Raw genomic sequence first — 20085 nt, 5'->3', positions numbered from 1 at the left:
ACTCTAAGAATCTATCGTTTTGCTTACAGTGAAGGACAGTTTTTATCACGTTATCTTCACAATAGCTGCAAAGGCACTTACATGTGTGGGAGCAGAATGCCTAACAGGGCACAGGATTGGAAGAACTCTACATTCCCTATATAGAATTCACTGTATTCCCCTTAGACCTGCTTTTTGGTCTGTATGAGTGATTTACCTATGTCTATCACACATCTAAAAAACATAAAGGTCTGAGTTTTCAGTAATCTTAGTAGTCACTATTCATTAGAAAGTAGTGGACATCCCAAGTTGACGGTTATGAAGACAAATCAGGTCTTGGTATTTGGCAAAGAATTAACAGTCCACTGAAAATGTATGGGTGGTCATATTTAAATGTTTTAAAATAAATGTAAAGCACACTGATCAAATCATGACATTTATAATAAAACTTACTTTTTCAACATTTCTTCCTTCTTTTTGTATTGGACACTTCCTTTTTCAAATGGAAAGCCACTGAACTGACCCACATTCTTCTTTAATGAGGACACCTGAAAATGTTTCTTATTATTAATGCAATTCATTACCTAGTAAAGTACACAAGAAAAAATTCAAAGCCAATACAATTATTAGCATATATGTCTTCCAAGTTACCATATTGGTTTATTCAACAGTTCTTATTCACAACTGAAAACCGTATTTGTTACTAAAATATTAACATTACAAAAGGCTTACAAACTTAGTTATTTGAAAAACAACAATGTGAAACTGAATGAATTTCCATCTGGGAATTTTTATTGGTAATGATAAAACCACAACTAAAAGCTGTCTGACAGTAGCAGGGAATAAAGTGACTGTGCTACAGTTGATCCTTGAACACACGGATCAGGGGTGTAGACCCATCATAGTCAAAATCCACATATCACTTTTGACTCCCCAAGAACTTTACTGACAGCTTACTGTGGATAGGAAGCTGTACCGATAACATACACAGCTGATTAACACATATTTTGTATGTTATATGTATTATATACTGTATTCTTACACTAAAGTAAGCTAGAGAAAAAATGCTTTTTCAAGTTGTTGCAAATCTCCAAAAGAATTTCCTTATTTATTGAAAAAAAATCAATTTTTAAGTGAATCTGTGCAGTTCAAATCTGTGTTGTCCAAAGGTCAACTGTACCTAAAAAGACATCTTCTCCCCAAGTAATACAAGTCACTAGAAATATTTCTTACTTTTCAAATTAGGAAGTCAGGTATTTTATTCTTTGAAAAGTGAAGAACAGTGCTCCTCTAAAAGTTAAACCACTGAGCAGTAAGGAAGTGGTGTAAACGAGGCTGCTGAGGAGCGAATGAGATCACACACATGAAAATAATTACACCATGATTCAGACATTCTCTTCTAACACGGTCACACTTTATTCTGATCATGCACAACCCAAAGCAAAGTTTCCTCACAATAAGTTTCCTCAGAATAATGAAGTTGTGTGTACAATAATTTAGTAAGTGAAACACTGACTCTAATAAATCCACTGGCAAATATCTACCACCTAATTTATCAGATATTTGCTTGCTCAAAATAAGATTCAGTTATACTGTATCATTTATTCCAAATAACAAGAAATATCCAAAAAATAAATTTGTTTCAATACATTTAAAGATCACTAAAACCATAACAATCTGAAATTTCAGTTTGACATAAAAACTACAGTAGAAAGAGCCCTGGACGTTGACAACCTTTGTTGCTAATTATCCAGCTATGTGTCTAAGTCATTTAACAAGAACACATCTCAAGTTTACTTACTTGTATGGTACAGAAATCAAACTAGCTGATGCCTGAAGTCCTTTCCAGAATGAAAATTACACTTCTATTGTGAAGTATTTTAATGCATAAATCTGCTACTAAGTTAAAGGTATAAAAAAAGTCTTACTGTGCCTGGTCTGTTGTAAAGCAGTTTATGTAGATTTCTTAGTTCATCCGTTTTCTTCTTACTTAGAAAGAAATGTATCCTTTCAATTTCACAAAGTTTCTGCCCCTTTCCTAGGGGGGAGAAAAAAAAAACATAGTAATTAAATCTAAAACCCCATTAAGTGTTAATACACTTACAAAGGTTAACTTAGTAAGAATTATTTTTACAGAATATAAATATAACTCGTACTCTGATAGGGCTGATTAAATAATATTACATCAATAATGTATCACAACTTAATAAACATTAAAAAAACTAAGCACTGCTAACCATCATTTTGCATATTTAGATATTTCACGGTAAACGGTAAAATGAAAGGAACAGAATAAACGTACCTTGTGCAATTGTAAATGGCTCTCTTTGTAAGGAAGAGACTTGCATAGTCAACCTCTCTACTTTTTTCTTTTCTCTCTTGCCTTCCACGATGAGACTCTTTTCTAGAAATTAATTTGATACATCTTAAATAACAAAAGCTTAAAGAATATTAACTTTGTTGCATAAACATGTAGAAAAAAAATCACAGAAACCTAATACCTTACTATTCTCCTGTGCATAACTTTGAGAAGCAAATGACCTAATGAGATGAAAATATTTGTTTGTTAATGAATGTTGAACCATCATAAAAAAAGAAAAGAAAATACTTGTTAAGTTTATGGCATCACTGAACTGTTTTTAGAGTAACTTTTTATTTACCTGGCAACCTTACAGAGGATCCAAAAAAAAAAAAAAAATCAGAAGGCAAACAAACTTTTAGCCAACTGCAATGACTGCTATAAAAGCCCAGTCACTGTGTGAAAAATCACCTTCACCAAGCCTTCTCTTTGATTAGACATAATTCTATCAATTGGGACTCATAGTTTACTGTACATCAGAAACACCAAGTTTAGATAGAGATTATAAGAACCTCAAAAGATGCACACAAAAAGCTTTAACTTAGTAAGCTGACAAAATAAAGGAAAACAAGGACCTTAAAACAGCAATCAGGAGTTAACATGAATAAGGTAAAATTCTACAAGTTTACATTTTCTGCAATCAACTGGAAAAGGGTTACTTTGTAGTTTAATAAATGATGCTAATAAAGGTTATAAACCATTCTAAAGAAGTTAAATTGTTTAGTCTGGGCTTTTTTTAAAAAAAAAAAGGAAATACATACATAACATATACTTCAAAACTTAACACACTAATTTTGATTTTCTAAAACCACATACCTACTGACTGAGATTAATTAGATAAATAAGAGGACCGTCAGAGGTCCTTCCATTCATTCAACTGAATGCCTGTTCTGCACAAAGCTGCACTAGACACTAAGGGGGGCAGGGGGATGGTAAAATAAGACACTGAGTTATCTCTTGATAGCGGCAATGAGATACAATTATACTCTAAAGTACTATGATAAAACACCTTAACAAAGACAGACATCAAAGTTTGGTTAGTTGAGGAGTAATTACTTTTGGATTAGGGAAAAACTATCAAAACATTGAAACTGGCTTTGAAGGATAGGTAAGATTTGGAAATGTAAGGATTTGCAAAAAATTGGTAAGGAGAAAGTGTTTCCAGCAGGCCTACCCTGGCAACTGTGCACAGAACGAAGGGAAAGCACTCTAAAGCAACCCTGGTATCACCCTGCTTCCTTTCCGTGAGTGACTTAAACCATTTGTTTGCCTTTAATTACCATCTATAAACTGATGACTTCCCTGGTCTATCTCCGGTCCAGACCTTTCTCCTGAGCTTCACATCAACCAACAGGGCTGCCAACTAGACACTCCACTTCATGTCCTACAGGAATCCAACTCAAACATCAAAAACAGGAGCCCTAATCATCTCCAAACTTGCTCACCTTTGTGAGTTCTATTTTTCAGGACCAGTAACAGTATCACACAGCTGCCAAAGACAGAAACCTAGGAGTCATCTTTTACCAGGCATCCCCCCACCACACCACCCACAAGTTCAGTCAGGTCCACCCCTTATTCGGCCCAGATGCACTGCCTTGTATTCTATGATGCCTAAATAGCAGAGTTAAATTTTCAGAGCTAAGTAGGATAAAAATGTTCACAATCTTAGTTGTTCTACAAACACCTTGAATGAGGGACACAGAATAATAACAACTATAGAACTACATGGAGATCATTTCTTTTTTAATGTTCATGTTTTAAAAAAGAAAATCACAATCTGAACTACCATTAATTCCCCAGGCATTGCTGTGTTGGCCATCTACAGTATTTTTAAACTTAAAATTTTTCCTGACATGAACAAATTCTTCATCTCTGGGGCATCCATACTTTGTCTTAAAACAAAAACAAAAAAATTGGAGGAAAAAGCACAGAGAAAGTTTTGGACTAGTAGTGAGACACTGCAGCCAATTCTCCCTGTATTTTAAAGTATCATTTATACTTTCTTCTAAGCATTTGTGTACACAAGCGGACATGCTCCCTTCTTAGAGCACCTGACCACTCTAAACATCAAAAGACATACCCTGTAATCTCAACCCAGACTGTTATTTACAAAATGCTGACCATGGGCTGGTTTTAGGCATAAAAGAAATGGGCAAGTAAAACGCAGGTTTGGAAAGGAAACTTCAAACCTCTCTGCAGGTTCGGCCGAGTTGTGCCCGCATGTTGAACAAGCCTCGCCCGGGCTATTACCGTCAGAGAATGCTCAGGCCGGTGGTCCGGAGTTCCTAAGCGGCGGGGAGCATCTCGGGAAGCTGTTCCTAGAGATCTGGGGCAGCTGCGCACGCACCTGGGACCCGCCGCCGCAGCACCGGCCCCGCGGCCTGGGCGGCTCAGCCTCACACCCTCAGGTAACGGTTAGTCCGCCTCCCCTTCCACTCCGAAACCGAGAGCGCCCGGCTACGCTGCACTTTCTTTCACAGCTCACTGCTTTCCGTTAACTTTCTCGGGCAGCCACAGCTTTCCCCGGGGTTTCCCCGGGCAAGGCCCTCCCCCTAAGCCTTTCAAACTTCGCACCTCTGCTGAAGCTCAGCAGGTGTATTAAAATCATTAACGCGGTCCCAGGACCAGCACCGATGAACGTCTTTAAGGTCTAACGTGTGGCTTCACTGAAGACCTTACAGCGACTTCCGAACGCAAACGACGAGTACTAACTGCGTCAGCGGGAGGCTGAAAACACGATCTCGGTAACTCCCGAGGCTGTTCTGGAAACACATCTGAAACGTACGAGCTTCCTGTCAAATGGGAAATGGTTTGCACGCAAACTGCTGGCGGGAAGTCAGCTCGACTCCAAAATACGTCGTGACCGGTACTTCTGAAAACCGGGACTCGCGGAGTTTAGCGCCCTGCTATTTGCTCAACACAAGAGCAGGGCGACCGCGCAAACGTTCCCGCGGAAAAGCACTCGCACGCGGCGTCGGGCACAAAGACCGAGCCCCGCGCCCGCGGCGGCCCCCCGGAGGCCTGCCCACCTTCCTCCTCGTCGTCGCCGCCGTCCTCCTCGTCCTCCTCACTCTCGTCCCTCGCGTCGGGCAGGTCGGGCTCCCTCTCGGACGCGGGCTGCCCGGGGCCCCCCTCTCCGTCCGCCGCGGGGCCCGGGGAGGACATGCTGGCGGCCTGCGGCGGGGAGGCCACACGTCTCGGTGCCGCGGCCCCGGCGGGAGGCCCGGGCACCGCTCCCTGCGCGGCGGGCCCGCGGGCTCCGCCGCCGCGCCCCCCCGCCCGGCCCCTCCCCCCGCCCCGGGCCGCCGACCGAATGGCCGCGGCGCCGCGCGCGCGGGCCCGCCGCCGCATCCTGGCCTCCCGCCCCGGGCGCAGCCCTCACCGCCGATCCCGGCCGCCGCGGGCCTGCCGAGGGCACGAAGAGGCTCTAGAGGCGGAGTCGGGCGCCGAGGGGAAGGCGCGCGGGCCGCTCTCCGGGGGACACTCGCCCCGCGCTCGGCTCCCCGAAATCAACAAGATTTTCAAAATGGCGGTTCGGGAAGGAGAGCGGGAATGCGGCGGCCAATCAGCGCCGCGGGCTGCGCGGGCGCGCGGGGGGCGGGGCGGGCGGTGCCCCCGCTGGGGGGCGGGGCCGCGGGAAGGTGGGGCGGGGTCCGGTGTCCGGCCTCGCGCGGGGAGTGCGGCCGCGCGGGTCGGGGGCGGCCTGCGCGCCCTCTGTGTCCGCCGCGCGCTCCCGGAGAAGGGGCTGGGGCGCCGCGCGGGGGAGAAGTTTCCGTCCCGCGGAGTCGCCGCCGCCAGGGGCCAGCCCGTCACGCCGAGAGTCCGTGTCGCGGGGACGGGGCTGCCCGGCTGCCGGAGGGCCCGTGCGCGGCAGCAGAGCGCGGCCCTGCCCGCGCCGCAGCCCGGCTGGACGCCACCTGCCCAGGGCGGAACTCGGGGCTCCCCAAATGCTCCCTCTTTCTGTGTGTCAGCCCCTTATTCCCCCCAACTCCTCCCCCGGCTGCCCGAAGGAGCCGTTCACTCTGTGGCCTTAAAGGAAATAAGGTCAGTTACATTTACCTGAAAGGCCTCTGGGTTGCAGGGCAAAAATCAAACATTTTCTTTAAATCCTTTCCTTTTGGGCGTCTAGCGAACGCATAAGCAAATTCTGTCATTACTACCCTTACGTTTTATGCCATTTTGCACCCTGCTGATGCCATTCAAACCTTGTCCACTCCTTTTTTCTTGCTTGGATTTCTTCATAGCCGCCCACTGGTCTGGTGGCTTCCACAGTGCCACATAGTCCCCTACTAGCCACATAGCAGCCAAGGTGATTTTTTTCTTTTTAATTATCAGATTGCATAATTTCTGGCTTAAAACTCGCCAGTGGTTTCCAATCCTAACTGGAATAAAATTCAAAATACTTACGGCTTTTGAGGTCCTACGTACTCCAGTTGCTGACAGTTTTTACCTCGTCTCCCCGACACAGTGGCTGTTTCAGTCCCACAAGCCTCTGATGTTCCCCCATAAAGCCAAGCTCATTTCTACCTTCGGGCTTTCCCCTTGATTTTTTCTCAGAATCTTGGAATGATCTGCAGCTTCACGTCCTTCAGCTGTGCGCTCACGTGCCTGTCCTTCCCCAGTGCCGGCGCTGTTCCCTTTGCGTTCCAGTGAGCAGCTACAATGCCTGTTAGCAGGAGTTGGAAAGTAGAACTAAGTCCCTCTCGTCTCCACGCTCATATTCTAGCTGAGATTATGAGCAAACACACAAGTGAATATATTGTATGACAAATGGTGGTAAAAGTGAAGCAGGTTAAAGGAGATAGGAAGTACCAGTCCGGGTGGGTGGGACTTTATTTTACATATTTGATAATTAAGGAAGATCTTAATAAGATGACATTTGATAAGAGATCTTAAGTAAATTGAAAGCAGGGCAGAAAGACCGGATAAATTCTGAAGAATTCTTCAAAGTATTGAGTGTGGGGTATAAGAGAAAAGTCAATGATGACTTTGGATTTTTGGTTCAATAACCAGAAGAACTCAGTAGCTGTTTACTGAGATGAGGAAGACCTCAGGGATTGGGCAGGGGGCCAGAAGCGGGGTGCATGCTTTTGTTGGTAGGGGGAAGAGGTGGCGGTGAAGGGGATCCGTCGCTCTGTTTTGGACATGTTAGGTTTGAGGTCCCTGTCATCGTCTACATGGAGATTAATAGGCAACTGGATGTGAGAGTGGCATTCGGGGGAAGAGGCTCCAGCTCAGGATACAGATTTAGCAGTTGTCAACATGTAGATGGTATTTAAAGCTGAGAGTGGATGAGATCACTAATAGAGCGAGTATCAGCAGGGTGAGGAGAGGGCCAGGATTGCACCTGGAGCTCTCCAGTGTTTGGAGGTTCAGAGAGGAAGGACCAGCAGAGATGAGAAGGAGCAACTGTACCCAGTGATGTGGGAGGAGAATGAAGTGGAAATTGTGTCTCCGGAAGATAAATGATTAAGAAGTGTCTAAGAAGGAGAGTGATCAACTCCGTCAGAAGCGGCTAAAAGGTCACAGGTGGGATGAGAACGGAGAACTAGCCATTGTCTATAACAAGGATGAGGCATCAGTGACACGAGAGCTGTTTCTGTGGAGTGGTAAGTATGGAGTGGGGACAGAGAGAGACAGGCAGGCAAGGAATGGATTCAGACACTCTTTCCAGGAATTTTGCTATTCAGGGGAGCAGAGAAATGGGGCAGTAGCTCAAAGGAGGGTTTTTTTTGTTTTTAATACATTTTTTTAATTGAACTTTAGCTGATATACAACCTTATATTAGTTTCAAATATACAACGCAGTGGTTCACCAGTTATCCACATTAAATCCTCACCCCAACTAGTGCAGTTACTGTCAACCTAGAAAGATGTTACAGCATCATTGGCTATATTCTCTGTGCTGCACTGCCGTCCCCATAACCAACTTATATTATGCTTGAGAATTTTTGTGCCCCTCTACTCCCTTCCCCTTCTCCACTCACCCACCCCAACCCCTCCCCCATGGTAACCACCAGTCACTTCTCAGTGTCTCTGAAGCTACTATTTTGTTCATTTTATTTTGTTTTTAGATTCCACACACAAGTGAAATCATATGGCATTTATCTTTCTTCACCTGGCTTATTTCACTTAGCCTAATACCCTCTAGGTCCATCCATGTTGTTGCAAATGGCAGGATTTCTTTTTTTTTATGGCTGAATAATATTCCATTGTGTATATGTGCCACCTCTTCTTTATCTGTTCATCTGTTGATGAACATTTTGGTTGCTTCCATATCTTAGCTATGTACATAATGAGGCAATAAATAGGGCTACATATATCTTTTTGAACCAGGGATTTTGTTTTCTTCAGGTAAATTCCTAGAAGTAGAATTGGTGGGTCATGTGGCATTTCTACTTTCAGTTTTTTGAGGAACCTTCATACTGCTTTCCACAGTGGCTGCACCAATGGACATTCCCACCAACAGTAGTGTAGGAGGGTTCCCTTTTCTCCACATCCTCGCCAACACTTGCTATTTCTTGTCTTTTGAATGGTGGCCATTTTAACTGGTGTGAAGTGATACCTCATTGTGGTTTTCGTGTTCCCTGATGATTAGTGATGTGGAGCATCTTTTCATGTGCCTGTTAGTCATCTATATATTCTGCCATATTGTAGGTTGCCTTTTTGTTCTGTCGATAGTGTTCTTTCCTGTATAGAAGCTTTTTAGTTTGATGTAGTCCCACTTGTTCATTTTTCATTTTGTTTTTCTTACCCAGGGAGATGTGTCTAGAAAAAACTTGTTCATGCTTATGTTCAAGAGATTTTTGCATGTTTTCTTCTAAGAGTTTTATGGTATCATGTCTTACATTTGGGTCTTTAATCCATTTTGAGTTTACATCTGTGTGTGGAGTTAGACAGTGATCCAATTTCATTCTCTTGCATGTAGCTGTCCAGTTTTCCTAACACCAGTTATTGAAGAGGCTGTCTTTCCCCATTGTATATTCATGGCTCCTTTATGGTACACCAATTGACCATATATGTGTGGGTTTGTATCTCTGGGCTGTATATTCTGTTCCATTGATATATGGGTCTGTTCTTGTGCCAGTACCATAATGTTTTGATTACTGTAGTGTTGTAGTACAGCTTGAAGTCAAGGAGTATAATACCCCCAGCTTTGTTCTTCTTTCTCAGGATTGCTTTGGCTATTCAGGGTCTTTTGTGGTTCCATATGAATTTTAAGATTATTTGCTCTAATTTATTGAAAAATGCCATTGGTAATTTGATAGGGATTGCACTGAATCTGTAAATTGCTCTGGGCAGAAATGCTATTTTGACAATATTAACTTCTTCCTATGCATGAGCATGGGCTGTATTTCCATTTATTTGTGTCTTGTTTAATTTCTCTCATGAGTGTCTTACAGTTTTCACCTCCTTGGTTAGGTTTATTCCTAGGTGTTTTATTCTTTCTGATGCAGTTTTAAGTGGAATTGTTTTCCTGATTTCTCTTCCTGCTAGTTTTATTGTTTGTATATAGGAATGCAACAGATTTCTGCATATTAATTTTGTACCATGAAAGGATTTGGCTCTTTTAAGAAGGGAGATATTACTGTATGTTTATATGATGATGGGAATGAATCAGTAGAGAGGGGACAACCGCTGATGAAAGAGAGAGAGGGAACAATAACTGGAGCCAGCCTGAAATAGGTTGTCAAGTTGGCTTCTCTGTAAGCAGATGCTGAAGCAGAATTTGAGGGTGCCAGAAATACTTAGTAGGGATCAATACCTCTGAAAGGAAGGGGGAGGACGCATGATGGGGCAGGGGAGGAGGTCAAACCTTGAAGCAGACACAACAAAGCCTCAGCCAACCCTCTGGGGAGGTCTGGAGTGAGTACTGTTCTTCAGAGTGTCCCACCTGGCTGGGACTTTACACCCTGCCTTGCTCAGTCACTGCACACAAGCTGCCCCAGTAATAGCTGACCCCAGTCAAAGTGACTCTGCAGCTGTGGCAGGCCAGAAGGAGCTGATGGATGGAGGCTGCTGAGTGCGGGCTCCAGAGATGGGCAGCAGGACCTTCCTAGAAGGGGGGTCTGGGCAGCACATCTCCATGGTGACTGCAGGAGACGGCATCTAGCAAGTGGAGGAGTTGCCCTTAGATGGATGATGGGCTATTTCTGCACAGTAACAGGAGGAAAGATAGAGGGTATAGAGACTGATGGAGGCTGGGGGTTGGCAGATGTGGTGGGGGCTGTAGAAGTTTGGATTTCTTCAAGTTTCTCAGTGAAATTAGGAGTAAAATCACTGGCAGTGAGGGAGTGTGGGAAAGGACTGTTGGAGGTTTCAGGAAAGAGGAAATGTGAGCTCGTCACATAGGAGAATGGGGGATGAGTGGATTAGGGAATGTAGCAGGGTCCCTGGGAAGCTGCAAGGGGCCCCAGTGAGCTTAGTGGCCATGAAGTTGAAGTGAGACCTGTCACTGGTCAGGGTTATTGTTTCTCTTCAGCCATATTCAGCTACCTGGGAGTCAGCGTGAAGATGGCAAAGATTTCGGTTTAACCAGGTTGGGATTTTGCCAGGCACGTGTGAAGAAAAGAGAGAACGGTGAGGTACAGATGGGGGCAGGGCAGTGGATATGATGAGGGAACACAGAATCGAGTAGGGAGAAAAGTAAGGATGGGTGGGGGTAGACAGAGAGAATGGGACAAGGTCGAGAAGCAAGGTCCTTGTTGCTCTATTGCATTTACCACCAACTGAAAATTCTATTGTCTATTTTCCCCAGCAAAATGTTTATAGCTGCAGGGACTTCTCTCATCACCGTATTCTCAGCACCTGAAGTAGTGCCTCACTTACACTAAGTGGTTAATAGATATTTGCCAAATGAATGCAAACCAAACTCTTATTATGAAGATTAAGAACATTTTTTGTTTCATGTGATGAGGTAGTGTGTTATTTCAGGTTATTGCAGCAAAAGTTTATTTATAAACATCAGTTAAACAGTTCTAACAGCAAAACTTTTTTTCTTACTCTATGAACTCTCTGTCAGTTCAGATAACTCCCCAGAGCTTCTCTTTATGTGTTATACTCTTTGCTCTCGACAACTTTGATCTTGTAGATGCACCATCTCAACCCGAGTCCTTGGTGTCCACGGTGGTAGGGAAGCAGGGCAGGAGAGAACTTACTCCTGCGCTTTTATGATTCTGCTCATTGGCCAGTGGCCAGATCCGTCGTATGACTCCACCTAACTGCAAAGAATCTAGGCAATATGGGAGCAACACATGGAAAAGTTGTTGCACATCGCTAGCTCTGCACAGAAGGGCGTGTTAATTGCAACCAGAAGAGGTACAGTTAGGATGAACAGTTGTGTATGAAAATACCTTCTGGTTTTATTTTGGAAATTCTAAAACCGTGATTCTAAAAACCCTCAAATTCTAAAACACTAAGTGTAACTTTTTTTTTCATTTTGTCTTCAGAAGTTTTTATTCACACCCACGCACATCTCTCTTTCTCATACACATCTAGCTCTTACATACACATATCTATCTTTCCCAGACTCTAAGCTTCTTGGGCAGAGCCCACGTTCATGCTACTTATTATTCTCTCCCAGTATTTGGCACAGTGCCTGACATATAGTAAATACTTTGAAAATATTGTTTAACTGAAATGCATCCTGTTTGGTTCTTAGTGAAATGAGACTGTTGTCTAGATGCCATTTAACAACATTCCAGTAATATCAACTCAATAAATAAACATGGCTTAAAGAAGCTGATGACCAGATTCTTATTTAAACCTGGTCATAAGTATAAATATAGTGACACATCTGCTTTTTCTAAAGCAAGATATCATACTCTATTTTGGTAGAAAGAGTTAGCCAAAGTACATGGTTTAGTAATTTGAGATTATGTTTGAAAATATGTGAATGCAACAATATCCAGTTGGTTGATACACTGGACATTCTATTATATTACTTTGCTATGCTAATTATCAGACAAAGGGAAAACTATTGAAGGTAAACAGTAAGAGAGAGCGGCCACATCAGTCTCAAATGGTGAGATTTACAAAAGTTGGAGAACAGAGGATAAATGGTTATTAAATTGAGGCCTTAGTACCTAATTTTCCTTTACTTCTGGCAAGTATTATGAATATATTTTTATTAATTGTTCATTATATATCTTTATTAATATAGCCACAGTTCATTAATATATCCTTATTAATTGTTCCATGGGATGAGACCAAAGAAACAGAGAAGCACAGAGCTTTGCTATTATTTCCCTTGTTCATTGTAAAATATAAGATTATCTCTGTTGACAGGGGCTTTTTGCTTATAGACTAACATTCAGTGCTTAGATTATATTGAAGGCCATCACTGTGGGCCAAATCATAACATGAGATGCAGTAAAATGTTTTCTACTACAGGATGGCTAGAAATCCTCAACATGTCACCACATCATCAAAATGGGGTATTATCTTAGAAAACAGGTATGTCTAGATCATACCCACGATGATTAATCTCAATTGGTTGCTCACCACACATAGGACAAAATGTAAACCTGCAACAATTGTATGACAGTCTGAGCCCTAGCTCACCTGTCCAGCTTTATCACCTCCTTTTCCTTGCTATTCATACAGGCAACATATCTTTTTTTACAATTTAATGAGATATAATTAGCATAGCAAAGTAATATAATGCACATAATGAAAGTATACTATCTGATCAGTTTTGACACATATGTATATATAAACACCATGGAACCGTGACTACAGTCACGGTGAGGAACATGCCCATCACCTCCAGGAGACTTCTTGTGCCCCTTGTGTTCATGCCCTCTCATCTCCCCAATACCTCTCCCGGGCGAGTGACCGAGAGCCTTTCTGCCACTATAGAAAAAAAAGAAAAAGACATGTCTAACTCTAAAATATTCCTGTAAATATTTATTTTGAAACTAGGCTTTTATAAATAAGATAATTCTTTTTATAACTTCTTTTTTACTGAAGTTGAGCTAGAGAAGGTTTGGTGGGTGCTTTTCCCCTAGGTAGCTTGGGTTTAAAAAGTTAAATTTAGAATAAACAGATATTTGCAAATTAGGGAAAAAAAAAGATTTTTCAAAAGTGATGTGCTCTCCTAGTGTATTTTTTTGAAAAAGACATTTACTGTGTCTCTCTTCCATCCACATGTCAATTGAATGCAGTGTTTCTCAAGGTGCAGGGAGCATTTTGCCCCCTAGGGGACATTGGACAATCTCTGGAGACATTTTTAGTTGTCACAACTTGGGAAGCATCTCTTGACTAGAGGCCCGGATGCTGCTAAACGTTCTATGATGCACAGGACAGCTCCCACAGCAAGGAATTATCTGGCTCACAACATCAACAGTGCTGGAATGAAAAACCCTCATATAATGCAATGTGCTTTCTTTTCCTAGCACTCAACTAAAACTGCTCTCATAAAGACCAATAATGATCTCCAAATAGGCAACTGAAAGGCTTCCTTTGAATAGTCCTATGACATTACTTTGTTTCTGTGCAGGATTTGGCACTATTTACCATCCCCTTCTTTCAAAACCGTTTTCTCTTGGCTTGCAGGACATCACTTTCTCTTGGGTCTCCGCCGTTGCTGGCTATCCTGCATCTGCTGGCCTCTCAAATGTTGGGCTCTTCAGTGATCCACCTGGGCTCTTGGTTCTTTCCTTATATGTGATTTCCCCGGGTGATCTCATCTATACCCATGGTGGTAAAGACCTTTAGATTAATAAAGTCCAAATGAGTAACTTAATTTCTCCTTGAGTACCATACTCTTATCAACTGCCTATTAGATTTCTTCTCTCAGTAGTCCATCAGTATCTGAAATTCAACATATCAAAATCTAAACCCATTCTCTCCTCTAGCAAATCTCTCCTCTTTTTATTGATCCATTTAATTGCTCTGTGGTCCACCTTGTTCCTTAAGCCTGAATATTTGAAGTCCTCTTTGACCTCTCCCTCTTTCACAACTCCCAACGTCAAGGCCTCTGGATTCTAAACCTCTAAATGTCTCACACACATCTTCTTATCCTTCAGACCCTATCAGCTCTCCCTTAACTGTTGTAATGGACTCCTTCCTGGCCTCTCCCTGAAGCCTTATCCTCACCAAAAAGCTAGTCCTAAAGACTAGCTAGTATGTTGGCCTGGCAAACTCAAGACTTGAAACAATGCCTTCTCTGTGAAGCATTCCTCACATCTCTGAAATGAAGACTCCTTTCCCTGCCCCTGCAAAGAAAGTACATTCCCTTAGTACTTTGTCCTATTAGCCTTAAAAATAAAATTGTTAATTTACTAGCAAAAACAGGTTTACTTGGGAGTAGCAAAGAATTGCAGTCCTCAAAAAGAAGACAATGGCAAAACCACAGGAAAATCTGGAGAACAGAAGAGAGGAACGCTCTTGGAGAAAAACACTATAAAGGAAGGGGCAGATTGGGGAGGACTGTTTTAAGCAAAAAGTCCATTGGGTGAAATAGTCCCATATATCATGGCTTTTCATGGGATGAGTTGTGACAGCCTCTCATTGGCTAGGCTGTTGCTAGGGGGTAAGGAAGGGTGGAGAGGTTTCCCTTAGTTAATTTTCACAGTTCATATCTTTATTATAGTACTCATGAAATATATTGCAATTATTTACATATCTACTTTTATAGGAAAAATATATTAAGTTGTCTGCCTGGAGTACTCTTTCTAAAGACCTGCCTTCCTCCCAGCTTCCTTAAATACCCATCTATTCTCATCCCCAATCCTGTGTTAGCCACCATCCATGTAGAGTTGATCCTTGAACAACACAGGTTTGAACTGTGAGGATGCACTTATATGCGGATTTTAAAAAATAAACATAATGGAATACTTTTTGAGATTTGTGACAATTTGAGAAAAGATTTTCTTTTCTCTTGCTTACATTAGTGTAAGAATACAGTATATAATACATATAACTATAGAATATGTGTCAACCAACTGTTTATGTTATTGGTATAGCTTCCTTTCAACAGCAGGCTATTTAGTAGTTAAGTTTTAGGAGAGTGTAAAGTAAAAGCTGTGACCTCTCAGCCCTACCTCCTGTTCTCATTTGTTCTCTGTCTGCAGCCAATCATCTTTCTCAAGCAAAAATTGGATCTCATCATTACCTTGCCTATAACATTTCAGTGCCTCCCCACTGTCTGTGGAATAAAGTGCAATTTTAAAAGATGGGCTAAACAACCGTACATGATCTGGGCTCTGCTTACTCCTCTAGATACATAGATTTTCAACCATCTGGGGTGTCGGCACCCCTTGCCCTCATATTATTCATGGTCAGCTGTAGTTATGTGAAGAACTTGTGGGCATGTTTTCACATCGTCTCCGCGATACCCTGTCCTCCTTGCCTGGGCATCTGACCCAAGCAAGACAAGTTAGTCCCCTCCCTGGGAATTTGGACTTGAGAAAGAATGAAGATGAAAGTGAATTAGGATAAGTGAAGAACAAAGATTCATGATTTTATTTAAGTCACAGTTTCAGATCGTTGGGGAAGCCTGTCTGTATCAATGCCTCCCATACCTCCACCTTTCAGGGGACAGCCATGACCTTTTAACCTGTTCCCTTTTCCCCACCCCTTCAGTTATCTTGACTGCATTTCTGTTATTTGTGACTCTGGAGAATGAATTCAAGGGTAGGGACTTGTCTCGGTCACCTTTGTATATCCAGCACTTAACTTAGTAACATAGGAGATGATACTATATAGATACAAAATAAATATTAGATACAAAAGTATTTGTGGAATGAATCAATGACTAGAGGAAGAAAGGAAAGAAGGAAAAAAGAGAAGTGAAGAGGCAGTTCAAATAAAAAGAGGAAAGGAGAAATAGAAATGAAAAAATATGAAGGGAAATCGAGGAGAATAAAACTGAAATGAGAGGGAGAGAAGGCAACCAGTGATCTTAAAACAACAAAGAATAACGAAGACAGTGATCTGGGTGTAAAATGTTGGCCGTCCTGCTCTGGCTCTGCCCTCCTGAGTCAGCCAGCCTCTCCCCTGCTTTCACCTTTGTCCGTTTGTTCGCAGAGGCAGGTGGGAGGGTCCTGCAGGGGAGCCCTGGGGCCTGGAGCACAGCGGTCCCAGTGCTCATGCTTTCCATCAGCTCTCCTGATTACGGCCCACCAGTGTCAGCAAGGTCATTCAGCGCCCCGTGGCGGCCACAGATGGCTAGGCCTGGTGAATCTAGAGAGCGTATCCTCATAGAAGTAGCATGAACTTTGATTTCAGACACATGGGTTCAAACTGAGGAAGGTCATACAACGATGAAGTGGTAGGAGTGATAGGTACTAGGAATGAATTAAGTCTCAGAAGTAGAGGGGAGCTGGGGTGGGCGCACGCCGGTCCGCAGCCACACAGCAGGAACTTTGCAATGTACAGTGAAGTGATTCCTGTGTGTCAAATGTTCCTTTAATTTATTCCACTCCTCAGTTACAACCAACATTCCTTTTATCCTTGACCTGAGTGAAACTTTCTACAGTATCAACTGTATAAATAAAATATTCTGTAAAAAAAAAAAACCCACCAAACAAACCACTTTCTTTCTGTAATTTTTCTATACCTCTCTTGTTTCTGAGTTGTTTGCCCCACTGCCTCTCCTCCCTCTGCACCTGCCTCCAGGAGGTTTCTCTCTCTAGGGCCTTGTCCTGGGACCGAACTTAGATTCTACAGAGAATGAGTCTATACGCTGGTATTCGCTGGTATTCACTGATCACAGGCCCTTCTAGAGCATCTCTCCCTGACTGGCTCTCAGCCCTACCTCCCGTTCTCCTTTGTTCTCTGCCTGAAGCCAGTCATCTTTCCCAAGCAAAAAACTGATCCCATCCTCACCTTGCCTGTAACACTTCAATGCCTCTCCATTGTGGCAAAAAGGGCAATTTGAAAAGCTGGCCTAGAAGACTCCACATTATCTGGGCTCTGCTTCCTCCTCTAGCCTTGTCTCTCCATTCTTCCCACCTGTCCCACTCCACCCCTAAGAAAGAATCCTCCAGCCATGATGAGCTATTCTTTAAATTCTTGGATTGCCGTGTTCTTTCTTACCTTTGGTGTTCTCCACGCTATGCACCCTACGGGAAACCTCTTTCTCCTCCTCCTCGGCTGTCTCTGGCCAAATGACACTCACTCTTCAGCCCTCAGTTTAAAAGCCACTTTCTCTGTTTTTCATATAAACTGCCCCCTGACAGAGTGTGCCACCCTTGGTCAGGGCATCTGCTCTTAACAGTCTATCCCTCTGTTCAGCTTGGTGAGGTTAGGGACGTTGCCTTTCTTGCGAACTCTTCTATCCCGGGTACTTAGCAGTGTTTGGAACGAGCAAGCATTCAATAAATATTGGCAGAATGAATACGAAGGGCTGAGTCTTTGCACTATCCTGCCTCCGCCCGCCTTTCTCCTAAGCATGTCCTTTCAGTTGCAACAGCTTGTTTGATGAGCTTATTTTCCAATACCCACCTCCTGCCCAATAGAGAAAACTGACAATTCTATTAAGTGCCCATTTTTTTTCAGCCCAGATTAGGAAGATATCTGATAAAGTTAGAAAAGGTAATGGATTAATACAGTCTCTTTGATAGGTATTTGCTTTTTCCAGGGGTCTGTTATAAATTGGTCGCTTCTCTAGTTACCTCCTAGCATCTCTTAAACTATGACTTAAATTATATACTATTATAACTGGTATGTGTTATATATTTACTTAAGCATCTCTTAAGTTATGACGATGAATAATGCTACACTGTCTCTAAACTACTCTATACATAAATGTCATATTGATAGGTAAATGAATGAATGAATACATGGAGTGCCGTTTAACAAGTCACATTCCACATTCCCGGTGGGCATGTCACTCCCAGCGTCTGCATTTAGTGAGACAGTGACGTCTCAGGGATTCCTTCCCATGGTTGCTGTTATCTGTTGTATTCAGCATGCTCTTCCCATTGCTGGCTCGCTCGCGTTGAGGACTCGCTTTGAATACCTCCACCTGTTCTCTCTCAGAACTTAGCAGAACTGCGTCTCTCCCAGGTGAGGGGGGAGGCCCCAGGCATGGTCCCTGACCAAAGGCTGGTGTCATGGCTCTTGCCTTGACTTTGGGCCCTGACAGGTAGCAGGTATCGACAATGGTGGCAAAGGTATCGACTGTCCTGTGCGCCTCACCATATCCTTCCCGAGGCCAATCTGAAGTCCTGGCAACCTATGTTCAAATAGTATGTAAAATAGTAAAATGGAAGGAGCTATTTAGGGAAAATTAAAGTGACTGGCCGGAGACTCTCAGGGCACTGTCTGCATGAATATCGAGGGTTAAGTGATGTGGTTGAGACAAATGAGGGCGGCGGGAGCGGGGCACGTACGGGGGCGATGCCCGCTTTGAACGCACCGAGCAGCTCAGATTTTCAAAGATGTTTCTGACAAGGCCCAGCCCCAGGCTTTCCGGAGCCACGCGCTGCCTCCTGCGGAAGGAGAGCGCCCCCCGGGGGAGGCGCGGCGCGCGCCGGGAGCGCGGCTGGATGGGCCCCGCGCCGCGGCCGGAGCAGCCGGGGAGGAGGCGGCGGCAGGCGCGGGGCCGGGCGCCCGAGCCTCGGGGGCCGAGGCGGCTGCCTGGCCGGGGCGCACGCCCTCCCGTAGCCCTGCCCCTGTCGCGCCCGCCCGTCGCCAGCCAGGTAAGGGCGCTGCGGGTGCCGCCTCGCCCGGGCTGCTCGCCTGGCCCCCCGGCGGTCCCCGCCGTCTCCCCGCGCTCCTCGGCGCTGTGCTGAGCCCCGGGCGGGCGCCCGCGGGGACCCCGTCCTTCGCCCTCCGCGCTTCTGCTCCGCCGCCTGCCCGCCCTCCCTCGTGCCCCTTCCCGGGCAGCTCCCGCGCGCCGCACCCAGACTCTGCGGAGAGGGCGGGGGGGCGGCCCGAACATCGCCACCCTCTCCAGGTGTGGCGCCGACAGCGACGCACCGTGTCCACCCCGAGTCCGCAGTGCCTCCCAGGCTGGGGTACCGCCGCTCTGCGCGCCGCCCCCGCCTTGCTGTGACTGTCCTAACTTGGGGGTGGAGGGTCGGCGCGAGAGTCCCCCTGCTCGAGGTAGGTGCACCGGCTTATCTTTTGCATCTGGGCCGGACGATAGCTGAAGGTTCTTTGGGGTTTATTTGCCCCGAGAACCAAATCCTGTGCTGAGTTTCCAAGGTTTTCTGGGTGAGCGGGGCTAGAACTCCATGGCAGCCTAGCGCGGTCGCTCGGGATGGGCGCCGAGAGCCCGAATCAGAATCCGGGCGGGTGGGGGGGCGGGTGCGCGCCGGGGCCGCGTATCTAAAAGCGCTCCCGTGACTGCGCTGCGCTGTCCCCTCGTCGTCACCTGACTGTGTAAGGCCCTCATGGGAGGGGAGGACACCCAACTGTTGGTAAGCGTCATCTGGCAATAGCGGTGGGAACAGGGAATACAAACGGGGCGAAGGCTGCTGCCCTTCATTACGATGGCTTTGGTGTGGTGTCATTGGTTCTGAGACGGCAGTTTGGGGGAGTTAACTGTTCATTTGGGACTCCGGCTGGAGACAGTTACCGAGCTTCTACGAGCCCTCGTCAAAGAGTTAGCTTCTCAACATCAGCTTCAGAAAGTAACAATACCTTCCCAAGTACTCTGGCGATTTGGAAGGACTGCGGCCTCTTCTCGTGGCAATCAGAAAACCGTCCTTCACGTGCTGGCACCGACTGCCAGTAATAACGGCCATTTTTACACGTTGGTTACTTTTAGGCTAAATACGCAAATGGATTCTATCT

At 44.7% G+C, this 20085-nt stretch overlaps 2 protein-coding genes across 8 annotated transcripts in view; one reads left to right on the top strand and one right to left on the bottom strand.

Annotated features, from left to right (window-relative positions):
- DEK (DEK proto-oncogene) overlaps positions 1–6854 on the bottom strand; it is a 28496-nt gene extending 21642 nt beyond the window's left edge. For 2 of the 6 annotated variants that reach the window (XM_036911732.2, XM_036911733.2), the window contains exons 1-5: positions 5721–5884; positions 5368–5512; positions 2282–2383; positions 1908–2017; positions 433–527 (exon numbers count right to left, since the gene is read on the bottom strand). In XM_036911732.2, the coding sequence (XP_036767627.1) occupies positions 433–527; positions 1908–2017; positions 2282–2383; positions 5368–5503 (443 nt within the window). In that variant the 5' untranslated portion in view covers positions 5504–5512; positions 5721–5884. Of the gene's footprint in view, positions 1–432; positions 528–1907; positions 2018–2281; positions 2384–5367; positions 5513–5720; positions 5885–6745 lie in introns of those variants that run through there. The other 4 variants (XM_036911730.2, XM_036911731.2, XM_036911735.2 and 1 more) reach the window with 3 other exon arrangements.
- An 824-nt stretch (positions 6855–7678) lies between these two features.
- RNF144B (ring finger protein 144B) overlaps positions 7679–20085 on the top strand; it is a 164907-nt gene continuing 152500 nt past the window's right edge. The window contains exon 1 of one of the 2 annotated variants that reach the window (XM_057493984.1): positions 7679–7947. The gene's annotated coding sequence lies outside the window, so the exon portion shown is untranslated. Of the gene's footprint in view, positions 7948–18851; positions 18987–20085 lie in introns of those variants that run through there. The other variant, XM_057493983.1, reaches the window with a different exon arrangement.

This window comes from Manis pentadactyla, chromosome 16 (assembly GCF_030020395.1).
Source record: "Manis pentadactyla isolate mManPen7 chromosome 16, mManPen7.hap1, whole genome shotgun sequence".
NCBI lineage: Eukaryota > Metazoa > Chordata > Mammalia > Pholidota > Manidae > Manis > Manis pentadactyla.
Note: the sequence above shows the minus strand (reverse complement) of the source record. Positions and strands in the feature narration are given on the sequence as shown.